General features: G+C 44.0%; 1 protein-coding gene across 1 annotated transcript; it reads left to right on the forward strand.

The window, feature by feature from the left end:
• Positions 1–8270: 8270 nt before the first annotated feature.
• LOC308097435 (uncharacterized protein) lies at positions 8271–23133 on the forward strand (the record flags this gene model as incomplete). The annotated part of the gene is made up of 6 exons (XM_080445194.1): positions 8271–8404; positions 9899–9956; positions 11849–11930; positions 13663–14207; positions 21832–21969; positions 22507–23133. 6 exons carry the CDS (start codon positions 8271–8273, stop codon positions 23131–23133), a joined length of 1584 nt encoding a protein of 527 aa, XP_080301320.1.
• Positions 23134–23183: the final 50 nt, after the last annotated feature.

Consider the following 23183-nt stretch of genomic DNA (forward strand, 5'->3'; position numbering starts at 1 on the left):
CCTCAAGAAGACTCCCACGCTTGTCCTCACAGTGTTTTGTAGAACACCTACACCTTTCCTCTTCTCCCTTATTAGCCTCCTATACTGTATGTCCTTACTGTCGGGCAGAAACCTCTTATCTCTGCATTTTTTAAATGTTTACGTATTTCCGTAAATTGATGGCTTACTTCGTCATACTGTAATATTGTCACACAAAAGTAGCTATGAAATCGCTGATCTACAAGCTTGTGGATCGGCTAATTCTTAATATGAATTCTGAAAATGAACAATTTTGGACATAATATGAGCAGTGGTGGAAAAGGTACTCAAATGTTTTACTTAAGTAAAAGTATCAATACTGCAATATGGAAATACTCTGTTACAAGTAAAAGTCCGGAATTCAAAATGTACTTGAGTAAAAGTACAAAAGTATTGGCATCAAAATATACTTAAAGTACCAAAAGTAAAAGTACTCATTATGCAGAATGTCCCATTTCAAGTTTTCAAATGTGAAAATATTTTTTGGGAAAATAGCAGATCTACAAGCTCACTGTGAGCTTGTAGATCTGCTATTTTCCAAAGGCCATAGACGGTTTTATGGAGTTGAAAGCCAACTCTACTAAGTGGGAACACTCTGAGCCCCCCACCTCACGACTAACATACACTTTTTGGCCAAAATGAGAGACACTTCCTGGTGCAGAGATGTTTTCACGGAACAGCGCATTTAACGTTGCAGAGCCGAATAACAGCCAATGAGACTAGTTTGTAAGGTGTAATGCGGTCCTCTGACCTGTGTGACAGTACTGAGTTGGCACCGTGATGGTGCTGCCGAAGATTAAAAAACAAAGAAGTAGTGTCTCCGTCCAGTGGATTATTTTACATTTTGGCCAAAAAGTGTATATTAGACGTGAGGTGGGGGGCTCAGAGTGTTCCCACTTAGTAGAGTTGGCTTTCAACTCCATAAAAACGTCTTTGTTTTGGTGAGTAGCGACAGTGTATTTCTTATTTTCACTCCTGACGAGAGGTTATGCAGCCTGTGGTGCGGGCGCATTGGCTCGAAAGTCCCATAGCCTTAAAGGAGAGATCCGGACATTTTAAGTGTTATCTTTGATGTGTCGCTTATCACTCACCATCCTTGAAAGGGACGGTGAGTTATTTCAGAGAGTCCCGTGTCGTAATTTTTTCGACCCCCTCCGTTGGCATAATGGGAGCGCGTGCCTAAGGGAAATTCGTCTACTATAACCGATGCAAAGTTATTTTTTTCTCTACTACTACTCATTGTAGAGTCTCATGATACTCAAACATGCACTGAAAGTTCCTGAGAGGCTAATGCTAATGCCGAACGAGCTAACGCTGTTTGCTTATTTCTCTCCCTGGCAACACCGAGTTGCCAGGTTCTGGGAGAGAAACAAGCAACTAGCGTTAGCTCGTTCGGCATTAGCATTAGCCTCTCAGGAACTTTCAGTGCATGTTTGAGTATCATGAGACTCTACAATGAGTAGTAGTAGAGAAAAAAATAACTTTGCATCGGTTATAATAGACGAATTTCCCTTAGGCACGCACTCCCATTATGCCAACGGAGGGGGTCGAAAAAATGACGACACGGGACTCTCTGAAATAACTCAACGTCCCTTTCAAGGATGGTGAGTGATAAGAGACACATCAAAGATAACACTTAAAATGTCCGGATCTCTCCTTTAAGCCGGAACGAGAGGCTATGGACCAGAGCTAGCCAAAATGTATATGTCACAGGGAAATTGGCATTCCAGGGAAATTGAAAAAGGAGCGCTCGTTTTTAGGCGCGGGGCTTTGGCGCGAGGCGGGTTTTTTCGAGACAGGGTTTTTTACGCGAGGCGCTCCTCCTCGCGAGGAGGAGGAGGAGGAGGAGGAGGAGGAGGAGCGAGGCGGGGCTTTGATGCGAGGCAGCGAGAGGAGGAGGAGGAGGCGCGAGGCGGGTCTTTGATAGGAGGCGGACCTGGCTTTTGTTGTTCCCCCCCACATAGAAACCAGGAAGCTACCCTAGGGGAACGCTGAACACGCGTTCACACGCACACGTGATAATAGTTATTGTCCATGACGGAGGCGCGCCGACTTAGCAGAGCTTGAGGCCGAGGAGGCGCGCCCTCGCGCCTCCAAGCGCGAGTGCCCGCGCCGACCGGCCGATGGTCTGCTAGTCGAATCAGCGCCGTCCGAGTTGTAAACCGATAGGGGTAGAATAGATCTTTTCATGGATTACTATCCTTGTGTGCGTGTGTGTCGTGGATAAACTATAACAAATGTTAAAAGCCAGAACACAATAAAATTATCTTAACAGTCATGCTTTCAATAAACCAAATTGAAAGCATGAGCGTGTGTGCGCACGCGCGTGCGTGCGCGCACACGCATGCACGTTCATGTCTATGCACGTCTATGAACGTTGCATAGACGTTCTAGTCGTGTGGCTTGCATTGCCCTCTGGTGTTGGTTCTACAGAATTGCCTGTGGGTGGGGGGTGAAAACGAGCGCTCCTTTTTCAATTTCCTTGGAATGCCAATTTCCCTGTAACATATATACGGCTGAAGTGGTTACTGTATGTTTTGTAATAATAATCAAAATCTTCAAAGTAACTAGTAACTAAAGTTTTCAAATAATTGTAGTGGAGTAAAAGCACAATATTTGCGGAGTAGAAGTAAAAGTATTGGAAATCGGAAACACTCAAGTAAAGTACCAATACCTCAAAATTGTATTTAAGTACAGTTCTTAAGTAAATGTACTTAGTTACTTTCCACCACTGCATATGAGGTTTCCACCGGACGAGCCACGATACCTCGTCTGCTCCGTTGTTGTCAATGCAGGTGTAATTATAGTGACACCGTCGCAGCTGTGAATCAAACGAATCGTGTTCTCCGGTTCCTTTGCATCTGACGCAAAGGAATGTTTCAGTCCGTTCTGTTGAAAGTGATGCGCTCGTTGATGAGCTGCCGATGTTAATGAGGGGAGGTTTCTGTGGATGTCTCCATTTTGGCAGCAGTTCCGAGTATGTCTAATCTCTCTCGAGACAGACTGTTGGCTCGCACAGTTTTCAAATGCCTCCGCCTAAAGGCAGCGGTATACTCCACCAGAACAGTCTGGTTCCGAACCAAAAAACAAACAAAAAAAACAACTTTGACTGGCAAACGCTAATTCATACTGCCACAGAACTCCTTTACGCCACAAACCTCCACTGGAAACCTCCACTCTATACCAACGCAGTCTCACTCCCAAGACGGCAAACGGGGTGACGGCTTGGGACAGATTTGACCGAGCGGCAAAGGTCGCATTTTGTCCAAAGAAGTCCCTATAGTCCGTTTTGGGAGTGAGAGTATGTTGGTTCTACCAATACCAAGCTCCTTCCTCCCAGGACCAAGCGACCAGGCCTTCTGCTCTGCTGGTGCTCCAAGTCTGTGGAATGCTCTCCCCCCGAGAGCACCACAGTGTACTGACGCTTTTAACAAAGCTCTAGTTTTATCTGTAGGTCCTTTTGTCTATGCCTTGATTTTGTTTTTAATCTACTTTTTACCCCTAGTAGGGTTGTTTGCTTCTGCCTTTGCAGTTTTTATGCCAATCTTTTTGAACCATGTTTCACTTTGAGATTTGTGTCAAATGTATAATATTAATAATAATAATAGCAGTAGTAGCAGTAGCAGTAGCAGTAGTAGTACTAGTATTTAGAACACTTCTAGCCAGATCCCGCCCACTTTGCTCGAGCCATGCAGTGTACACTACAGCCAACACTGGAACCAATGGTTCTTATACCTGGATATAATATGGCAACGTGCTGAGAGGCATTTCTGACAGAGATAGCTATGGACGTTCTGCCCTTTCTAACGATAGGCTGTGCTTATGAATGGTCACTAGAGCAGGGGTCTTCAACAAGGGGTCAGAGTTGCTACAGGGGGTCCGCCAAATCTCTGTGATAGGATCATTGTTTTTTACATTAACCACTTGAACCCTAGCATCCCTATTCTAAGGACAACTTTAGCCGAAAAGAGGGAAAAAAGAGGCAAAGAGGGGAAAAATAGAGCAGACCAAGTACAGAGTGAAAGTTTACTAAGTATTGACGGTTTAAGTCGTTAAATGTCTGAAAATACACATTAACATGAATCCAACATCTATGAAAAGCTTTAATCTGAAACACAATTTTATGTAATATATAGTGGGAGTACCTGCTTCATCTCTCTCTCAGTTAGGGGGTCCTTGGCCGGAAAAGGTTGAAGACCCCTGCACTTCAGAGAGAGATTTCAGAGGCGTTAGTTCCTCCTGGAAGTTGGCTCATGTCTCTCCCAAACTAATCTCTCAAGAACAGATTCCGAGCTGCGCCACTGCATCTGTCGGGAGGGCCATTCAGAACGTGTGAACGTTGGCCTACAAGTGGGCCGGCCTTAGATCAGGAAACAAGCCGCGCTTTACCCAATCAAATGTAGTGGGAGGGATTTACATCGGTGCGTTCGCTTTAATGTGTTCCCTCTAGAAACAAACCCAAACTCATTCAGCAATGGCGTCTTCGGAGCCGACGACACCACGGAAAGTAACATTTGAACTTGTTCTTCCATTATAGAAAAATTGGGCTTATAACCAAAACGATCCATGTTCCGTGGGAGAAATGTTGTTAACTATCACTGCTTTTCCCTGGCTTCACTGCTGACAGAATGAAGTTGGGCTGAAAGCGGGAAAAAAAACACCTAAATATGTCACGCCCATCTTGAACGTCTGACCGACTTCTGACCAATCACAGTAAGCCGAGCTAGTTCTGCTAGTCACAATATCCTGGAGGTATAGAACAACCTGAATCAGTTCTGACTGAGAGATTTATTAATAGATAGTATTAGTGTTTTTCATAATAATAACAGATTACATTAACCCATTAAGACCTGAGGCCGATTACAAATGTCTTCTAAATCCTAATCCTAACAGTTTTCTGAAAAACCTATGCTGTTATATCAGTGGTGCCTTTTCATGTCATGTCATGGACTCCCAAAATTATATGTATTTGGCCGCAGACCCCATCTCAAAATATTTAGTTCCAAAGACCCTCAGAAGCAAATATTGGAGTTAAATGTTCACTTTGAAAATATATATATTATTCAAAGATGTGCACACATTTTCACGATTTAAAAAAAAATAGCAGATCTACAAGCTTACAAGAGTTTGATCTGCTATTTTTTTAATAGCCAAAGAAATCTAAAATGACACTTTCTCGGTCTTAATGGTTTAACCAGTGAGATCCGGTCTTAAGCCCGCCTACTCCAGAAATGGTGTTATTGTGTCAATGTCCCCCACAGTAAATGGTTCATTTATATAGCGCTTCTATCCCAAGCTCTTCAAACTCACTCACATTCACTGACCGATGGCTGAGGGAACCATCCAAGGCACCAACCTGCTCATCTGGAGCAGTCAGTGTCTTGCTCAAGGACAGAGCATTAGTAACCCAGAGGGACCCTGGAGGGAGCCAGGGATTGCAACCAGGAACCTTTCGTTTCCTCAGCGGTGACTCTATACCTCCTGGGCCACAACACTGTTGTGTGACGGAGTATCAATTTATTTTAACCCGGGAACGCATCTGTGTAACCACTTTGACCACTATTTTATACTTTGGCGATTCAAAAATATCAGATCTACAAGCTGCGCTACGAGCTTATAGATCTGATATTTTAGAAAAATCGTGAAAATTTTAGCAAATCTTTGAATATATATATATATATATTTTAAAGCAATTTTTTTAAACTAAAATCTTTGCTTCTGGGGGGTTCCCTGGAACAACATATTTTGAGATGGGGATCCGCGGCCAAATACATATTATTTTGGGGGCCCTTGTCATGAAAAAGTTTGAGAACCACTGATTATAGCAACATAAGTTAAAAACATTTGTATAACATTGTATAAAAACATTTTGGTTGAGGTACTGTATAAGACCAATGGCTTCTATTTCAGCATGCTAACTTTCCAGGAAGAAAGAGGCTGTAGTTTCTATTAGCTTGGGGATTCCCCATCGATGATGTCACTGGTATAGGCAGGTTTCTGAACTGTCCGAAGCCCTCCTCTGAGACACATAGACAGAAATGGTGCCATATTTTAAAGAGCACTGGTGAGGACCGATTATGTGAAGATAAGGTTGACATTGGGTGAAGTGTTCCCGTAATGATGTGTGATGTCTGTTTCAGGGTCAGTCTGCTGTCACGTTCAGTCTCTCTGTGTGACTCTACCGTATTCACTCTGTTTCTGTGAGAGAGGTTAAAACTGCGGGCAAACCTTAATTAGCAGCGTGACTAACGGCTGCGTTAGGATAAAAATATCAGCATTTCAGTTTTTTTTGCGTTTAGAATCTCTTAGGAGCCTCTCTCTACTTAGAGCAATTTCATTGCTCTACGGTAATGAAAGTATTCCATTCATTTATGCCAGCTGTGTCCAATGCAACGTGTCGCCTTGGAAAACAACAGCAAGTGCTGATCAAATAGAATCGATTTTTGGTTACTGCATTGTCTATTTCTCGCTTCAAATGTTTTCAAAAACATTCTTGAGAGCAATGTTTAGCTGTAAATGACATGGTGTGTGTGTTTACATGGCTGTCATGTTGGATACGGCACAAAATCAAGCAGCACAGGTTGATATGAGCAGGTGCTCTGAGTCTTTGATTAGACAGCGGTCTGTTATAGAGCCCATCGGTCATTATCCAGAAATAACACACCGCTGAATCCAGTGATTGACCAATCAGAATCAAGCATTCAACCTAGCCGTGTAATAACAGTCCTTGATACACCCCTAGCTGTGTATTACCTCCTGTATATGCTCAGTGCCAGCGGTGGAAAGTAAATCATTACATTTACTCAAGTACTGTACAAGTGCAATGTTGAGGTGCTTTTACTTTACTTGAGTATTTCCAATTTTCAATACTTTTACTTCTACTCCACTACATCTCAGAGACAAATATTGTACTTTTACTCCACTATAATTATTTGAAAACTTTAGTTACTTTGTAGATTTGAATTATTATTACAAAACACACAATAATCTCTCCAGCCCTATTTAAACTTTGGCTATTTGAAAATAGCCGATCGAAAATAGTAGACCTGCTATTTTTCTGCAATTTTTCTGCTATAAGGATTTTAATACATTTTATGCATATGATACCTTCTGAAACGGGACATTCTGCATGGTGAGTAATTAATAGCAGATCTACAAGCTCACAATGCATCGCATCGAGATGCATTGTGAGCTTGTAGATCGGCTATTTTCAAATGGCCAAAATGTATATAGGGCTGAAGTGGTTAGTGTTTTGTAATAATAATCAAAATCTACAAAGTAACTAGTAACTAAAGTTTTCAAATAATTATAGTGGAGTAAAGAGATGTAGTGGAGTAGAAGGAAAAGTACAGAAATTTGGAAATACCCCAATAGAGCATCGCAGTTCCCGCCCACTTCCTGGTTTTTCGTGGTGCCGGAAGGAAAAGCTCAATGCATTTTTCCCATTGACATTTCCAAAAATATTTATATCAATTAATTTAAGCCTCGAATCAAGCCATCCAGGGTCCTGGTGAATCATGACCATAACACGTTTTTTTCTGTGATTTTTTTAATTTTATATTTAATGATATGATATACTATACTATATTTAATAAATACCCTCTGTTTTGCCGTTTTCAAAAAAGTTTTTTCACAGAATCAAACGTTTTATGGTCATGATTCACCAGGACCCTGGATGGCTTGATTCGAGGCTTAAATTAATTGATATAAATATTTTTGGAAATGTCAATGGGAAAAATGCATTGAGCTTTTCCTTCCGGCACCACGAAAAACCAGGAAGTGGGCGGGAACTGCGATGCTCTATAGGCCTAAAGCAAAAGTACCTCCAAATTTTACTTAGATACAGTACTTGAGTAAATGTACTTAGTTACTTTACACCACTGCTTTTGGCAATTGTTCCCCCCAGAATAGGGATGCTGGGCTTCAAGCGGTTCACTCTGTGTGCAAATGTCAGATCACTTTGTAATCACACACCACCTGTTGTCCTTTCCCACTACAGATCACTTTGTAATTACACACCACCTGTTGTCCTTTCTCACTACAGATCCCAGTGGGAGCGCGCTGCCTCTCTGGCGTACATGTGTGTGTGTGTGTGTGTGTGAGTGCGTGCGTGTGAGTGCGTGTGAGTGCATGTGAGTGTGAGTGTGTGTGACAGCACAGTGTGCTGCTTCTCTGCGTACATGTGTGTGAGCGTGAGCGCGTGTGTGACAGCAGCAGCAACACCACCACCAAGCGCTCGCTAGCGCCCCCATATGGCCTCGATGCAGGACGGGCTAAACTTCACGTCTCCTCCCGTCGGCAAGGTCCTGCTGCTGGGGTGCATCGCGGCGGCCTCCGCCTTCGTTGTGACCATACTGATCGTGGTGCTCTGTGTCGGCTGCCAGAGGTGAGATCATAGAGTCTATGGTGATGCAACTTTGATGATGGAGAGGGCCACTATATTTCCACACTCACTCCAGAGAGCATAATACTGTCGGGCAGACACCTCTTATCTCCGTATTTTTATTTTTTTCCGTAAATTAATACCGTACTTCGCCATTCTATGTCACACAAAAGTAAAGCAAAAAAAAAATTCCAATTCTGCAAAAATAGCAGATCTACAAGCTTAAAACGCGTTGTGCTGGGACGCATTTTGAGCTTGTAGATTGGCTACTTTTGCAGAATTGGAATTGGAATCCTGATTTCTTTTGTGCTATTTTGGAATTGGAATCCTGAAAAGAAAATTTTGTATTTAATTTGAAATGCATTTAGTTATACTTATGTTTACTTTATGAACTTAAATACAAATACATTGGACAAAGACAAGTCATGAAGCTACTAATATAGAAGTAATTAAAGCGGGTCATGTTTGCATGTTTGGAATTGTAACAGCTGAAATCAATAATATATCACTATTCTGATATTAACCTGCGGGCCGCATTAAGTGAAGGTGGGGGCCGCATGTGGCCCTGGGCCGCCAGATGCCCATGTCATAGATGTAACAAAAAATATGGACGAAGGGAACCGTCACGTGACCGATTGGTTTCTACAGACCCCTTTTGAAGCCACTTTCACTGTGAATTCAAATCCGCCATCTTGGAACTTCCGGTCCCGAAAAGAAACCTGGAAACGACTGCTATTGGCTGCAACCGCAGCGAGGGCGGGTCTTCACTCAGTTGAACCAATAGAAGCCCTAGAATTATACCCTACTTTATCACTAATTTTAAAATTAATGGGACCATAATTTACTGAACTCATATCATGATAATTGAAAACAATTATTTAAACTAGCGATTGAAAACATAAAGTATTTATGAAAATGTTTACTATGGTAATAAAAACAAGTGTAAAGTCCGGCCAAAACCTCGTTCACTTGAATGGGGTGTATTTGCTTCTGCAGCCTGTAGGAGGTGAAATAGCGACATGGGAACAGCAGGCAATTTCGTTCTTCCGCATGAGCTTCAATTTCAAGAGCTCTCCCTTTGCCGCCTGGGTGAGAAACACACCCAACCATTCTACAGCTCCGATGCAAGATGCACGGAATGCAGTGTCTTTGTCATGCTTTAATGGGTTGTTTAATAAAGAACGTAACTGAGAGAATGAGCATGTGATTAACTAATGATTTAAATTGATACGTCAAGATATCACGGAATGTCTTGGACATGAATGAGGAGACATTGCTGGAGGAAGGTGTGATTCTTTGCATGCTCAATATGCCAGTTTCCCCCTCGTCTCCTGACACCGTTATATCACGTTATTGATGCTGCTTGATGCTCACCTCACAATGCTTTCACTTTTTCCTCAGCAGAAAATTGTTCACGTCTCCTCCTCCAATCGTTTATTTACATAGCAATGTGCCTTGCTACTGATGATTTGTTAATAATTGCGATTGTGTTCATAGGAAGGGGAAGACACACAATGTCTCTGGTGAAGGTAGCAAACACCGTCTCATGGACATGGTAAGAAAACCGCTCCGACCTAGAAGGCAGTTAAACGCTGGCTTCACACTGGACGCACTGGAAGCATCGCAACGTGCTGCGAAGCACCGGGTGTCAGGGTTTTTTGATCCAATTGATTGAATATTGTACTAGACAGAAAAATGCAAAACACCACGAGTACAGCCAAACACTTGGTCTAAAAGGATAACACCAAAAAAGTCCTTGCGGTCTTGTTTCCATTGGGGTCCTATGGATTCAATTCATCAACATATAAAATAACACAGAAAATGGGAGGCCTTTTACAAGCCTGTGCCAGGGGCCCATCGTCTCATAATCCACCTATACTATGCCCAGACGTGTCAGCCACTTATCCCTTTCAGCAGGCATGTTCATACCGGCCGGTTCTCGTTGTTCAGCGATAGTTTTAACGGTTGAAAATGTTTTTACACGCCGCTTCTGCGTCCAGTGTGAACCCAGCGTAACTCAATTCAGCAGGGCTTCATTCATTTCTTTCTTTCATTATTTCTTGTGTTTTTATTCAGAGGCTTAATTGAACCTTAATTAGTACTCCATCTCTCGAGGATGTCGCTAGCCAAAAAGAACTCAGTTCATTTAGGCAAACGACACCATCATACTATGGAGTATAAATTAGGCATACGTTTTAATATGTGTTGAACTTACTGTGTACATGTGTGTGTGTATTAAGTATTAATACATGTTGAACTGTGTACGTGTGTATTTTATCATCAGGGAATCCTCTGGCAGTCTAAAGTAACTTTTTAGCTCAAGACCCAAAAGATAAATTACACGTTTGCCCGGGACCCAAACTAGTGAAAATAGTAGATCTACAAGCTCACAACGCGTTTATTTAAAATTATTTGATTTTATTTATGGAATACTTTAGAAAAATGTTTAATTGATGAAACGTTGTTTTTAATAGTTGTTTTTAATTGATTAAAAGTTGTGATCTACTTTTTTGTTTAAACTTTTTTAAAATCTTTTGAAATAATATATTTGTTTTAATGTAGGAATAAAAAGGGGATATTTACTTGCGACCCATAAAATTTGGTCCGCGACCCAAACATGGGTCCCGACCCACTGTTTGGGAAACAGTGGTCTAAACCAGTGGTTCTCAACCACATGATTGATTTTTGGGGGGTTCCCAGATGAAAGTGAAGTGACAATTTAAGGAAAGAAAAAAGAGCATTACGGCATCAAAAGTAATCAACAAGCTATAGCCTACAATGAAAATTGGTTAAACATTGGCCAAATAATATAAGAAAGAGGCAAACATTGTGAAAATAGCCGATCTACAAGCTCACAATGCCTCGCATTGCGAGACGTTGTGAGCTTGTAGATCGGCTATTTTCACAATATTTATCAGTGGAACTGAGTCAAACAAAAAATATATAATGCCTCAACTATACTAACTACTTAAGTGCCTCAACTAAGTGCTTATCAGGGTGGGGGGTCCGCAGTTAAAATATGATTATTTGGGGGGTCCGCGGCCTGAAAAGGTTGAGAACCACTGGTCTAAACTTTCAGGGGATCCTCAGGCAGTCTAAACTGTGTGTGTGTGTGTGTGTGTGTGTGGTTGTGTGTGTGTGTGTGTGTGTGTGTGTGTGTGTGTGTGTGTGTGTGTGTGTGTGTTTCCAGGGAATCCTCAGACAGTCTAAACTGTGTATGTGCTTGCGTGCGTGCGTGCGTGCGTGCGTGCGTGCGTGCGTGCGTGCGTGCGTGCGTGCGTGCGTGCGTGCGTGCGTGCGTGCGTGCGTGCGTGCGTGCGTGCGTGCGTGCGTGCGTGCGTGCGTGCGTGCGTGCGCACGCACGTGGGTGTGTACGTGTGTTTCCAGGGAATCCCTCAGGCAGTCTAAACTGTGTATGTGTATGTATGTGTGTGTGTGTATTTTCAGGGAATCCTCAGACAGTCCAGTAAACTTCGGTCCATCAGTAAATCTGACACCGAGATGAACAAGATGAACTGCAATGGCAAAAGTGAGTGTATCTCTTTACATACACACATCATATCACTGTGTATCTCTTTACATACACACATCATATCACTGTGTATCTCTTTACATACACACATCATATTACTGTGTATCTCTTTACATACACACATCATAGGTGACTTCCTGGGACCAACATCCCAAGAAGTCAAACGTTTGACTGGGAGAGGGGGGGGGGGGGGGATACGGCACATGTTGACAAGGGGGGGATGTGAGTTATCAGTGGTGGAAGAAGTAAAAGGCCCGTGTTCAAAAATGTACTTCAGTAAAAGTACAAAAGTATTGGCATCAAAATATACAATAGTACCAAAAGTAAAAGTAATAAAAAGTTTGAAAATAGCAAATGTACAAGCTCACAGCAGGGACAGGAGGTGCAGACACCTCTGTAATCCATCTCTGAGTGACCATAAACACATTCCTTCATGACAAAATTTAATGTCAGAGTGAGAGAGATCCAAGTATTAAATCCACCGGTTCCAACACTGGGCTGGTTCCGACAAAGTGCTTCAGTGGCTTGAGCGACCAATGGAGCGAGCTGCGGTGTTGCTAGGCAGATTAATTGAGCTATATGGGCAGCTTACTGAGTGGCCAGGGTATGGCGTTCAGTCTCAGAACTCAGTTCTGAGGCATTATAAAATACTTTAGTCCTCTACCAACTTTCTTCATTGCGGAAAAAAAGTTACTGTTCGGTTGGACTGTCTGTGAAGTATGATAGCTGCATTTACAAGTCAAATAATTGATGGTTAGGTCCAGCTGCTTATTCAGCCAGCTCTTTATGCAGGACTTGAAGGTAGCAACAGAGCTAAAGGACTTAAGGCTTGCAGGTAACCCATTCCACATAACTGCTGCAGAGTATAAAAACAAGTCCTTTCCAATACAGCTGTTGAATCTGCTACTTTGGTACAAAGTCTGTGAAGCTCCTGCTGGTGGAATGACTGTGTACATCGCTAACCTTAGAAAAGTAGTAGGCTCAGTGCATAACTGTAGTCTCAGTGTTCAGAAGATGGCATACCTGTTTCCTGTTCCAGTTCATTTTAATATATATAGCTTTGTTTGATTGGCTCAGCAGCAGATTTGAACTGGAAATGCAGCTGAAGGCTAAGGAATCGGATCAAGGAGGTTCAGGATCGATCCATTTGGCTAGGTCTGTAGCTTCTTTAAAGGACTTTCTTTTAAAAAACTTTGGTAGGCATCTCCCTCACATCCTCTCTAACTCTGAGCTTCAGGCAGGCGTCTCCCTTACATCCTCTCTAACTCTGAGCTTCAGGCAGGCAGCGCCCTCACGCCCTCTCTAACTCTGAGCTTCAGGCAGGCATCTCCCTCACACCCTCTCTAACTCTGAGCTTCAGGCAGGCATCTCCCTCACATCCTCTCTAACTCTGAGCTTCAGGCAGGCATCTCCCTTACATCCTCTCTAACTCTGAGCTTCAGGCAGGCAGCGCCCTCACACCCTCTCTAACTCTGAGCTTCAGGCAGGCATCTCCCTCACACCCTCTCTAACTCTGAGCTTCAGGCAGGCAGCTCCCTCACACCCTCTTTAACTCTGAGCTTCAGGCAGGCATCTCCCTCACATCCTCTCTAACTCTGAGCTTCAGGCAGGCGGCTCCCTTACATCCTCTCTAACTCTGAGCTTCAGGCAGGCAGCTCCCTCACACCCTCTCTAACTCTGAGCTTCAGGCAGGCAGCTCCCTCACACCCTCTCTAACTCTGAGCTTCAGGCAGGCAGCTCCCTCACATCCTCTCTAACTCTGAGCTTCGTTCTCAAGGCAGGCAGCTCCCTCACATCCCCTCCGGGGCCGGGGAGGACGGGGAGCACACTTACTCTGAGGTTGGCCGCCGTTCCTCCTCCGTCGCACGCACTACTGACGATGCCCTCTATGCCATGGTAGGCAGGGCAGGCCAGACGGACACTCCGGCCCCTCCAGCCGTCCCGGCCAACACGCCGGCGCCCCCCGACCCGGACGGGGACGGAGCGGAGGGAGGAAGCCTGCCGGAGCCGGAGGTGTCGCCCGGCACCGCCCAGCACACTCCCCAGGAGACGAGTACGAGCACGGCCGAGTACGCCTGCGTCCGCAAGCTGAGGAAGGCCGACAAGGCGCCCCAGAAGAGGGACAGCGGCACGGACATGGGGGAGCCGCCGGTGCCGCCCCCGCGCCACGCCCCGCCCTCGCACCCGGCCCCGCCCCCGCCGCACCCGCACCCGCACAGCACGAAGCTGCCCCGGAGAAACGTGGAGGCCTTCAACCTGCCCACCTTCCCCAAGGTTGGTACTATGACCCTCACCGTGGAAATGTTTTTTAGCCACATTCATAAACAGTTTTCAACCTTATCTTCATGTAATTTGTCCTCACTAATGCTCATTATAAGATGACAACATTTCTGTCTCTACTCACTCTGTGTCTCGTTGGTGGGCTGTGGTCTGTGGACCGTTCAGAAACCTGCCTACCAATGTCAGACGGCCGTCCACCCTATAGCCTGGGTCTGCCTGACGTTTCATCAAAGTTTCATCAATTATGTCACTGCTAGGCCGTTTTCTGAACTGTCCACATAGCGAGTGAGTAGACATACATTGTTTTAGGACCAATTATCTGAAGATAAGGTTGGAAATGGTTGAAGTGGTCCTTAAATGAAAAGTTTTGCTCCTTGCATGGTTTGCGTCTGTTCTTGCTTGTGTGCAAACAGTTTGTGTATTATGTGCTGTTGTGCATCTCGGTTCCAAAGTCAGGATGGGACTTGAACCATGGATCCACTGACGGCTGTATTAAATAGATTGAATGGCTCCACTGACGGCTGTATTAAATAGAATGAACCATAGATCCACTGACAGCTGTATTAAATAGAATGAACCATAGATCCACTGACAGCTGTATTAAATAGAATGAACCATGGATCCACTGACAGCTGTATTAAATAGAATGAACCATAGATCCACCGACAGCTGTATTAAATAGAATGAACCATGGATCCACTGACAGCTGTATTAAATAGAATGAACCATAGATCCACCGACAGCTGTATTAAATAGAATGAACCATGGATCCACTGACAGCTGTATTAAATAGAATGAACCATAGACCCACTGACAGCTGTATTAAATAGAATGAACCATGGATCCACTGACGGCTGTATTAAATAGAATGAACCATAGATCCACCGACAGCTGTATTAAATAGAATGAACCATGGATCCACTGATGGCTGTATTAAATAGAATGAACCATAGATCCACTGACAGCTGTATTAAATAGAATGAACCATAGATTCACTGATGGCTGCATTAAATAGAATGAACCATGGATCCACTGACAGCTGTATTAAATAGAATGAACCATAGATCTACTGATGGCTGTATTAAATAGAATGAACCATAGATCCACTGATGGCTGTATTAAATAGAATGAACCATAGATCCACTGATGGCTGTATTAAATAGAATGAACCATAGATCCACTGACTGCTGTATTACATAGAATGAAACATAGATCCACTGACGGCTGTATTAAATAGAATGCAGGGCAGAAAGCATGTTATGCCCTCAGCAACAGCATCAGTTTCACAAACAATGACTGTAACTTCAGCGGTTACAAAATCTTAAAGGGCAACTTCACAGATTTGTCATCTGAATCCTATCCCTATAGCGTACATATAATGACAAGCGTATATATAATGACATGTACGTTCTCAATGTTTTTAATTTCCCCCTTAACTCTGAGAGTGTACAAATGGACCCGTAAGAGTCCATTTGGTTGGAGTCGAGTTACAGACCTGTAAGGGGCCATTTAGAACCCTAGTCTCAAGGAACCCTGAGGGTCCGTGGAACCCACATTGAGAAACACTGGGGTAGAAAAGCAGTTTCTCGACACACAGAAGTGTTCCGTCAGATTTTCACAACAGAGCGCATAGGGTTCAGGTTACATTTGGGTGAAGATGGAGGGAGGCGTATAGATGTAGAACTGCAGAGATTGTGGCTCTGTTCCCGGCAGTGGTGCCTCTAAACCTCTGGGTCCAGGAGTTTGAAAGAACACAACTGGCAGGTGGGACATCACAGAGGTGATCGTGTCCCTTTTCGCTGCAGTAGCGACCCCTGTTGGTTGATTAAGGTTTCACCGGGGACGTGGTCTGGGTAAGATACCGTAGAGGTTCTCAAACATCTTTGGCTCAGGGCACTTGATGGATTGATTGAATACTTTATTAACAGTTTGCAAAGTAAAAACAATTCTTAACAGAATTTTATAATAACAGATTACGTTCGGTGCCAGAAATCTCAGTCTGCAATGCTGCGCTGTTTAGAGCTGTGGACTCCACGGCGAGCACCCGCATGTAAACAATGCATGCGTGCACAGCAATGGATGGTCCTGGCTAAAGCCTGGAACAACAACATGTCTCATGCGAGTCACCATTGCGGTGTGATCGCGCATCGAGAATGACTCGTTTTGCCCACTGTAAAAAGTTAAGGAGATACAGAGGTTTTTAGCAAGGAGATAGAATGGAAGCGGATGGGAGACAGATTTTTTGGCACATCTGTCCCTTACTTCTAGAGTGTTCATGGGTGATTACAGTGCTGCGCTAGCCCCCCCCTTGTGGAAAAAAACGAAAAAAACAAAAAGACTGATAACACGATTTTAACCGTGTTAGGCACCAAAGCGCTACTCTTCGAAAACACGGTTTTAACCGTGTTTGGCACGGCACTCACATTTTTTTGTAAAAAATCGTGAGTACTTTTCCCACCACTGCTACCAGGTCTGTATAGCAGGGGTTTCCAGGTCTGTATAGCAGGGGCTACCAGGTGAGCAGAGTGCAGTTCTGTGGTCTGAGGGCAGTGAGGGAGTAATGAATGATTAGAGGAGAGGAAATCAATAAGACTCTCCGTGTCCTGAAGTGTCTGTCTGGCCAAGACGACATGCACTGCCTGTCTGGAGGAGAGGAGATCAGATGGGCTTCATGATGGACCAGTCGATGGCATTAGCAGACAGACAGACAGACAGACAGACAGACAGACAGGCAGGCAGGCAGGCAGGCAGGCAGGCAGGCAGGCAGGCAGGCAGGCAGGCAGGCAGACTGCTGGTGATTTGTTTACAGGTACAACATCCTGAGCCAGTCTGCCCTGGAGGCTTATTGCACATTTCACAAAGTATTCCATTTTGTTGCCGTCAGGGCAGAAACCTCTCTATCTCCAAATTTAAACGTTTTGTGTTTTTTTCTCTCCTAAATTAACGCCGTACTTGATCATACTATATGGCATCACACAAAAGTATAAAAAATAGCAGATCTACAAGCTCGAAACACAGCACAAAGCGACGCGTTTTGAGCTTGTCGATCTGCAATTTTTTAATACTTTTTAATCTGAATCCTGAGAAGTTTTCTCAGGATTCAGTTTTCCACCCGACAGACAATTTATTCTACTGTTTGTATTATTATATATATTTGTTTTTACAATACAAACGCTACAATAATGACGAAAGTAAAATTCAAGAGGTAGTAAGCTAAACCATTGGTTCTCAAAGTGGGGTCTGGGGACCACCAGGCGTCCATGAGAGAGTTCCAGGGGGTCCCCAGCTAAATGATAGATAGTCAGGACCCTTATGGGTCTGTAACTCAGAGAGTGTACAAATGGAACCAAATGGACCCTAACGGGTCCATTTGGTTCCATTTGTACACGCTCAGAGTTAAATTAACATTGATTTTACAATAGAAATTGGGGTCCCAGAGGTAGAAATGCCATTAATTGGGGGTCTGTAGCCTAATGCATGTCAAACTGGGGGTCCTTGAAATTAAAATGGTTGAAAATCACTGCTAGAGCTGTAAAAATCTTTTAAAATGAGGGTCCTTGGCTAATATGTGTCAATTTGAGGGGGCACGGTGGCGCAGTCGGTAGCGCTGTCGCCTCACAGCTAGGCTTAAAACTATTTATATGAAGATTACTTTACTCAGTAAAAGTAATGGCAAATTCATTGTCCGGAAACGGAGCTGTTACAAAAAAAAGGTTGAGTCATTGAGGTATATGGTCCGATTTACTACAAGTAAAAGGCCTGTATGCAAAATTGTACTTCAGTAGGCTAAAAGTACAAAAGTATTGGCATCAGAATCTTCTTACAGTACATGTGATGTGAGTTTAGTGCTGGAAGTAGCAGGAAGGAGAGCGTTTGTAACCCGTTTAAACCGGGAACGCATCTGTGTAACCACATACAGTAAACCATTATTTCATACTGTGGCTATTCAAAAATAGCAGCTCTACAAGCTCATAGCGCGGCACTCGTAGATCTGCTATTTATTTTGCAAAGTTTTGATAATTTGTGCAAATCTTTGAATACATATATTTTTTGGAAACAACATTTTTAACAAATCTTTGCTTCTGGGGGGTCTCATATTTTGACGGGGGCCAAAAGCATATCATTTTGGGTGGTCCTTGACAAGAAAAAGTTTGAGCACCACTCCACTGATATATAGCAACAATAGTTTTTCAGAAAAATGAAGAAATTTTGTTGAGACATTTGACGGTTACAAATGTTCGCTGTATATATTTTCACACATTTTCACGATAAAAAAAAAAATTATGCTATTTTTTTTGGCCAAAGAGTAGCCAAAGAGTAGCCAAAGAAATCTAAAAAACGACACAGAGGCTTTCCCGGTCTTAATGGGCTAACGAAGTACGTGTTTGTGTCAGATTTCCTGTTGATGCTGCAGCAGACCTGCAGGGTCTCTGAGGGACATATGGTGCTCATATAGTGCAGGTCTCTCTTTTTGAGTGTGCACTCATCTACAACAAGAACAGTGCTTGCACTGCTTCTTTTGTGACATGTTAGCACTTCTTTTCTGCTCTATTCCTGGAAAGCTAAACAATGTGTTGATTTTAAACAACATATACATAGCTATAGGGGTGGCCGACCATCCCTTGAGATAAGGAATTATTCCCCTTATTTGGAGACGTGTCCTTTATTGAACTGATGAGGGACGCACTTTGTTCCTTATTTCGTTAACCTCATAGCATAATAATGTTATTTTAATATTGTTTTGGCCAAATTGACATTTCTGCCTAACTCTACTGTCCTCACACTGCTGCTTCATTGTGCCTTATTGCCTATATGTCCTCAGCCTGTCAGAATGATTGTTACATTTGGCAGAAAGTGATTTTAAGTCAACTTTTTGACTTAGACAGAAATGATTTTGAATGTAACAAGCATTCTGATTGTTCTCAGTCTGATCTGACTGAGAACACAGGCAATAGGCACAGCAGCCATATTGGAAATAAATTGGGCCTCTTCCTTACTTCCTTCATATAGGTGTTACCACTTATTAGCCTGGTTATCAGACTGAGGTCGAGGTCAGGGCAGTGGTGTCGTACATGCACGGTTCACGGGATCACATACGCGTGCGTGCGAGTGTGTGTGTGTGTGTGTGTGTGTGTGTGTGTGTGTGTGTGTCAGTGGTGTAAAGTAACTAAGTACATTTACTCAAGTACCGTACTTATGTACAGTTTTGAGGTACTTTTACTTTACAGGAGTATTTCTAATGGTCTATACTTTTACTTCTACTCCACTACATCTCAACTTTAGTTACTAGTTACTTTGCAGATATAAGTTATTATATTACAAAACATACATTAACCCCTTTAGCCCTATTTTATACCTAAGCTATTTGAAAATAGCTAAACATACTAAATACTAAATACTAAACATTTTAGTACATTTACTTTTGGTACTTTTGTACGTTTGAATACCAATACTTTTGTACTTTTACTCAAGTAAATAAATACAAATTTAATTTAATTCTGGACTTTTACTTGTAACAGAGTACTTCTACATTGCAGTATTGATACTTTTACTTAAGTAAAACATTTGAGTACTTTTTCCACCACTGGTGTATGTGTGTGTGTGTGTGTGTGTGTGTGTGTGTGTGTGTGTGAGAGAGTGTGTGCCTGCGTGCGTGCGTGCGTGTGTGTGTGTGTCTCCACTGGATGAGGCAATACCCTGAAACATGCTGGACCAGTATAGGAACACGTGCTCTCACAGCATCGCCCCTTCCCTCCTTCCAGCCCCCACATCTATTGTTCCCCGTTCAAACAAGAACAATGCTAAAAACACTGAAGTGTCCTATTTCTCTTTCTGAAATGACTTTGCATTCTGATAAACATCACATTTCAAAAGTGCTCGTTGCTGTCGGGCAGAAACCTCTCATCTTCATATTTTACCTTTTTATGTTTTTTTTTTTCTCATAAATGAATATTTCGTCATACTACAGTGTCTCACAAAAGTAGCAAGAATAGCCGATCTACAAGCTCAATGCGACGCCTTTTGAGCTTGTTGAGCGGTTTGAGCTTGTAGATCGGCTATATTTGAGCTTGTAGATCGGTGCCGCGCTATGCGCTTGTAGATCTGCTATTTTTTAATAGCCAAAGAAATCTAAAATGACAGAGATGCGTCCCCGGATTGAATGGGATTGAATGGGTTGCACAACAGGCTCGTTGACGCCATCAAGTGCGTCAGACAAGAAACATATAAAGGAAAAGAAAGCCTGGGGTTAAAAAGAAATAATTAGTTTCCCCTCCATTACAAGCATGAAGCATATGTGGTGAGAGAAGTTGAAAAATGGTTTAACAACACTTTGTAGCTTTGTAGCTGCAGTTGAGGCCAGCTCAACTGTTATTGTAGCTTTTGTAGCAGCTAGCTACAAACATCAGGCGTAGCTTTGTGTTTTCATGTCTCTGGCTTCCACTGAAAATGAATGGCTTAGCTTTGTGTCTGCCAGTGTGAACAATAGACTGTAAAAAAGAATGGACAAAGTGATGCCATTGGTTTCTACAGACCCGCTTTGAAGTCTGTTTTTCAGCGATTTCAAATCCGCCATCTTTCTATATCCGGTCCGAATTGCTACCGGAAATTAATGCTATTGGCTGCAACCGCAGCGAGGGCGGGTCCTCGGTAGAACCAGTAGAAACCCTAGAAACCCCCTACTTTAAACTAGCGAGTGAGTGAGGTTATAAAATAAAGTGTAAAGTTCGCCCAAAACCTCATTCTGTTGTATTGAGATTATAATGTATTGCGACCGGTTGAAGGTGAAATAGCTAAATCTGCTGGGCCATTAATAGGAACAGCACCCTGAAAGAGAACCCGGAAGACAGCTTCAATTCCAGCGCCAGCGGAGAATCCTTGGGGCTTGGTGTGAACACACAACCTGACTCTGCCAGATGGGGGCGGTATTGACTTCACAATACAGCCTCCATCTGGACTCGCTCAGAGAGTAGAGCTGCCCACACTGCTGCGTGTGCGAACCAATCAGCGGCTGTTAGGGACGGGATCATCCAATCACCTGCCAAGTAGCTTGAAAAAAAAAGGGACCGCCCCTTCATCGATTGTGCTAGTGAGGTCCCAGATGGAAGTAGCCTGTGAAACAAATGTGACGCAAGCTTCTTCCAACTGGCGGAGTCAGGTTAGTGAACACAGCATTAGTGTGAGAATCGTAGCATCAGGAGCGGTATTGTGTTAACTGTACCGCACATCTGCTGGTCAGGTCATGAAGTGTGGGTCAAGACCGAGACCAAAGGTACTATCAGGTACAATCGGTCGAAATTAGTTTTCTCAGACAAGTGGCTGCATGGTGTCTCCCTTAGGAAACAGGGTGAGAAGGTCAGTTACTCGGGAGAGACTCGGATAAAGGTGGTTCAGGCATCTAGTACGGATGTTTCCCCGGGTGTCTCCCTAGGGAGGTCCTCTGGGCACATCCCACTGGGAGGAGACCCCGAAGGCAGACCAAGGACCAGATGGGGGGGATTATATCTCCACACTGGGCTGGGAACGCCAGGAAAAAGAGACTAATGTGGCCCGGGAAAGGGAAGTCTGGAACTTTCTGCTGGAACGGCAGTGTTCATGTGATGTGTTGGTGTGTCCACAGGAGGCAGTGTTCATGGGAAACGGGGAGCAGTATATCTGGAAGCCTCCGGAAGACGAGGACCTCGTCTTGCTTCAAAATAAAGGCCTTGTTCCATTGGGGCCTCACACTATAGAAAACATACAGCCTACTGCTGCCGCGGTGAGTCTGTGTGTGTGTGTGTGTGTGTGTGTGTGTGTGTGTGTGTGTGTGTGTGTGTGTGTGTGTGTGTGTGTGTGTGTGTGTGTGTGTGTGTGTTGACTTTGTGTTTGGTTCAGACAGACCTTTATTGATCCCGAGGGAAATTCAGTTGTCATAGCAGCACCACAGTAAAGATGAAAGGAAGATACAGGTATGGGTAGAAGTTCAGAAGACAGTATAAAGATGACTTACATGTTATTATTATGCTGTATATATATATATATATATATATATATATATATATATATATATATATATATATATATATATATATACATTTAAAAAATCACTCTACTTATGTCAGGAACATTTGATGAATTGACCTGTTTCTCCTTGTTTTTCCCTTAATCTTCCTCTATCACTGTTCTCCCTCCCTTCCCGAAAACTACAAATGACGGAGCTTGTACGACAAACCACGTACTTCTTTCCACCTGTAGCAATACGTAACGAGACAGCAGAGCTGACGGTGTTTCTAACGGCGTGCTGTGTGTCCCGCAGGTGGCAGAGATGTACTCTAAAGTTTGTAAACCGGGGAAGAAAAAGCGCGCCGTGCCGCCGGGCTCTCCCCCGGCCAACCTGGGCTTCCGGACCTTGGGGCGCCCCGACCGGGACCGCGACCGGGACGGGGGGTTCAGCGTGGTGGTCAAGCCCCAGACCTGGGCCCCCCAGGAGGGTATGAAAGCCGCGCTCGGAGGAGGAGGCGGCGGGGGCCCCCACCTCGACGACCACTGCTACGAGTCCATCGGGACCAGCGTCGTCGGCGAGGAGTCGTTGTTGGCGTACGTCAGCGACCCGGCGTACGAGAACGTGGACGCCGGGCCCTGGAAGAGGGAGCGGCCCCCCAACTCCTGTGCCACCCTGCGGCCCCGCAGGAAGAAATCCCAGCAGCCATTGCAGCAGCAGCAGCCCCCTCCCCCGCCGCCCACGCAGCAGCAGCAGCAGCAGCAGTTACAGCAGCAGCAGTTACAGCAGTTACAGCTCCTCCCCAAAGCCCTGCTGCTCCCCGGGGACAACCTGTACGAGAGCATCGGAGACCTGAAGGCGGGGCAACACAGCTCCACCTCCAGCACCACCACCATCTTTACGTTTAACGACGGCATGGAGATGTACGTGACGGGACTCTGAACGCTATAAGCCGCACTGTGACCCCGCCCCCTCTCTCTCTCTCTCTCCTC

Source organism: Gymnoscopelus braueri (assembly GCF_963280865.1).
Source record: "Gymnoscopelus braueri genome assembly, chromosome: 12".
Lineage (NCBI taxonomy): Eukaryota > Metazoa > Chordata > Actinopteri > Myctophiformes > Myctophidae > Gymnoscopelus > Gymnoscopelus braueri.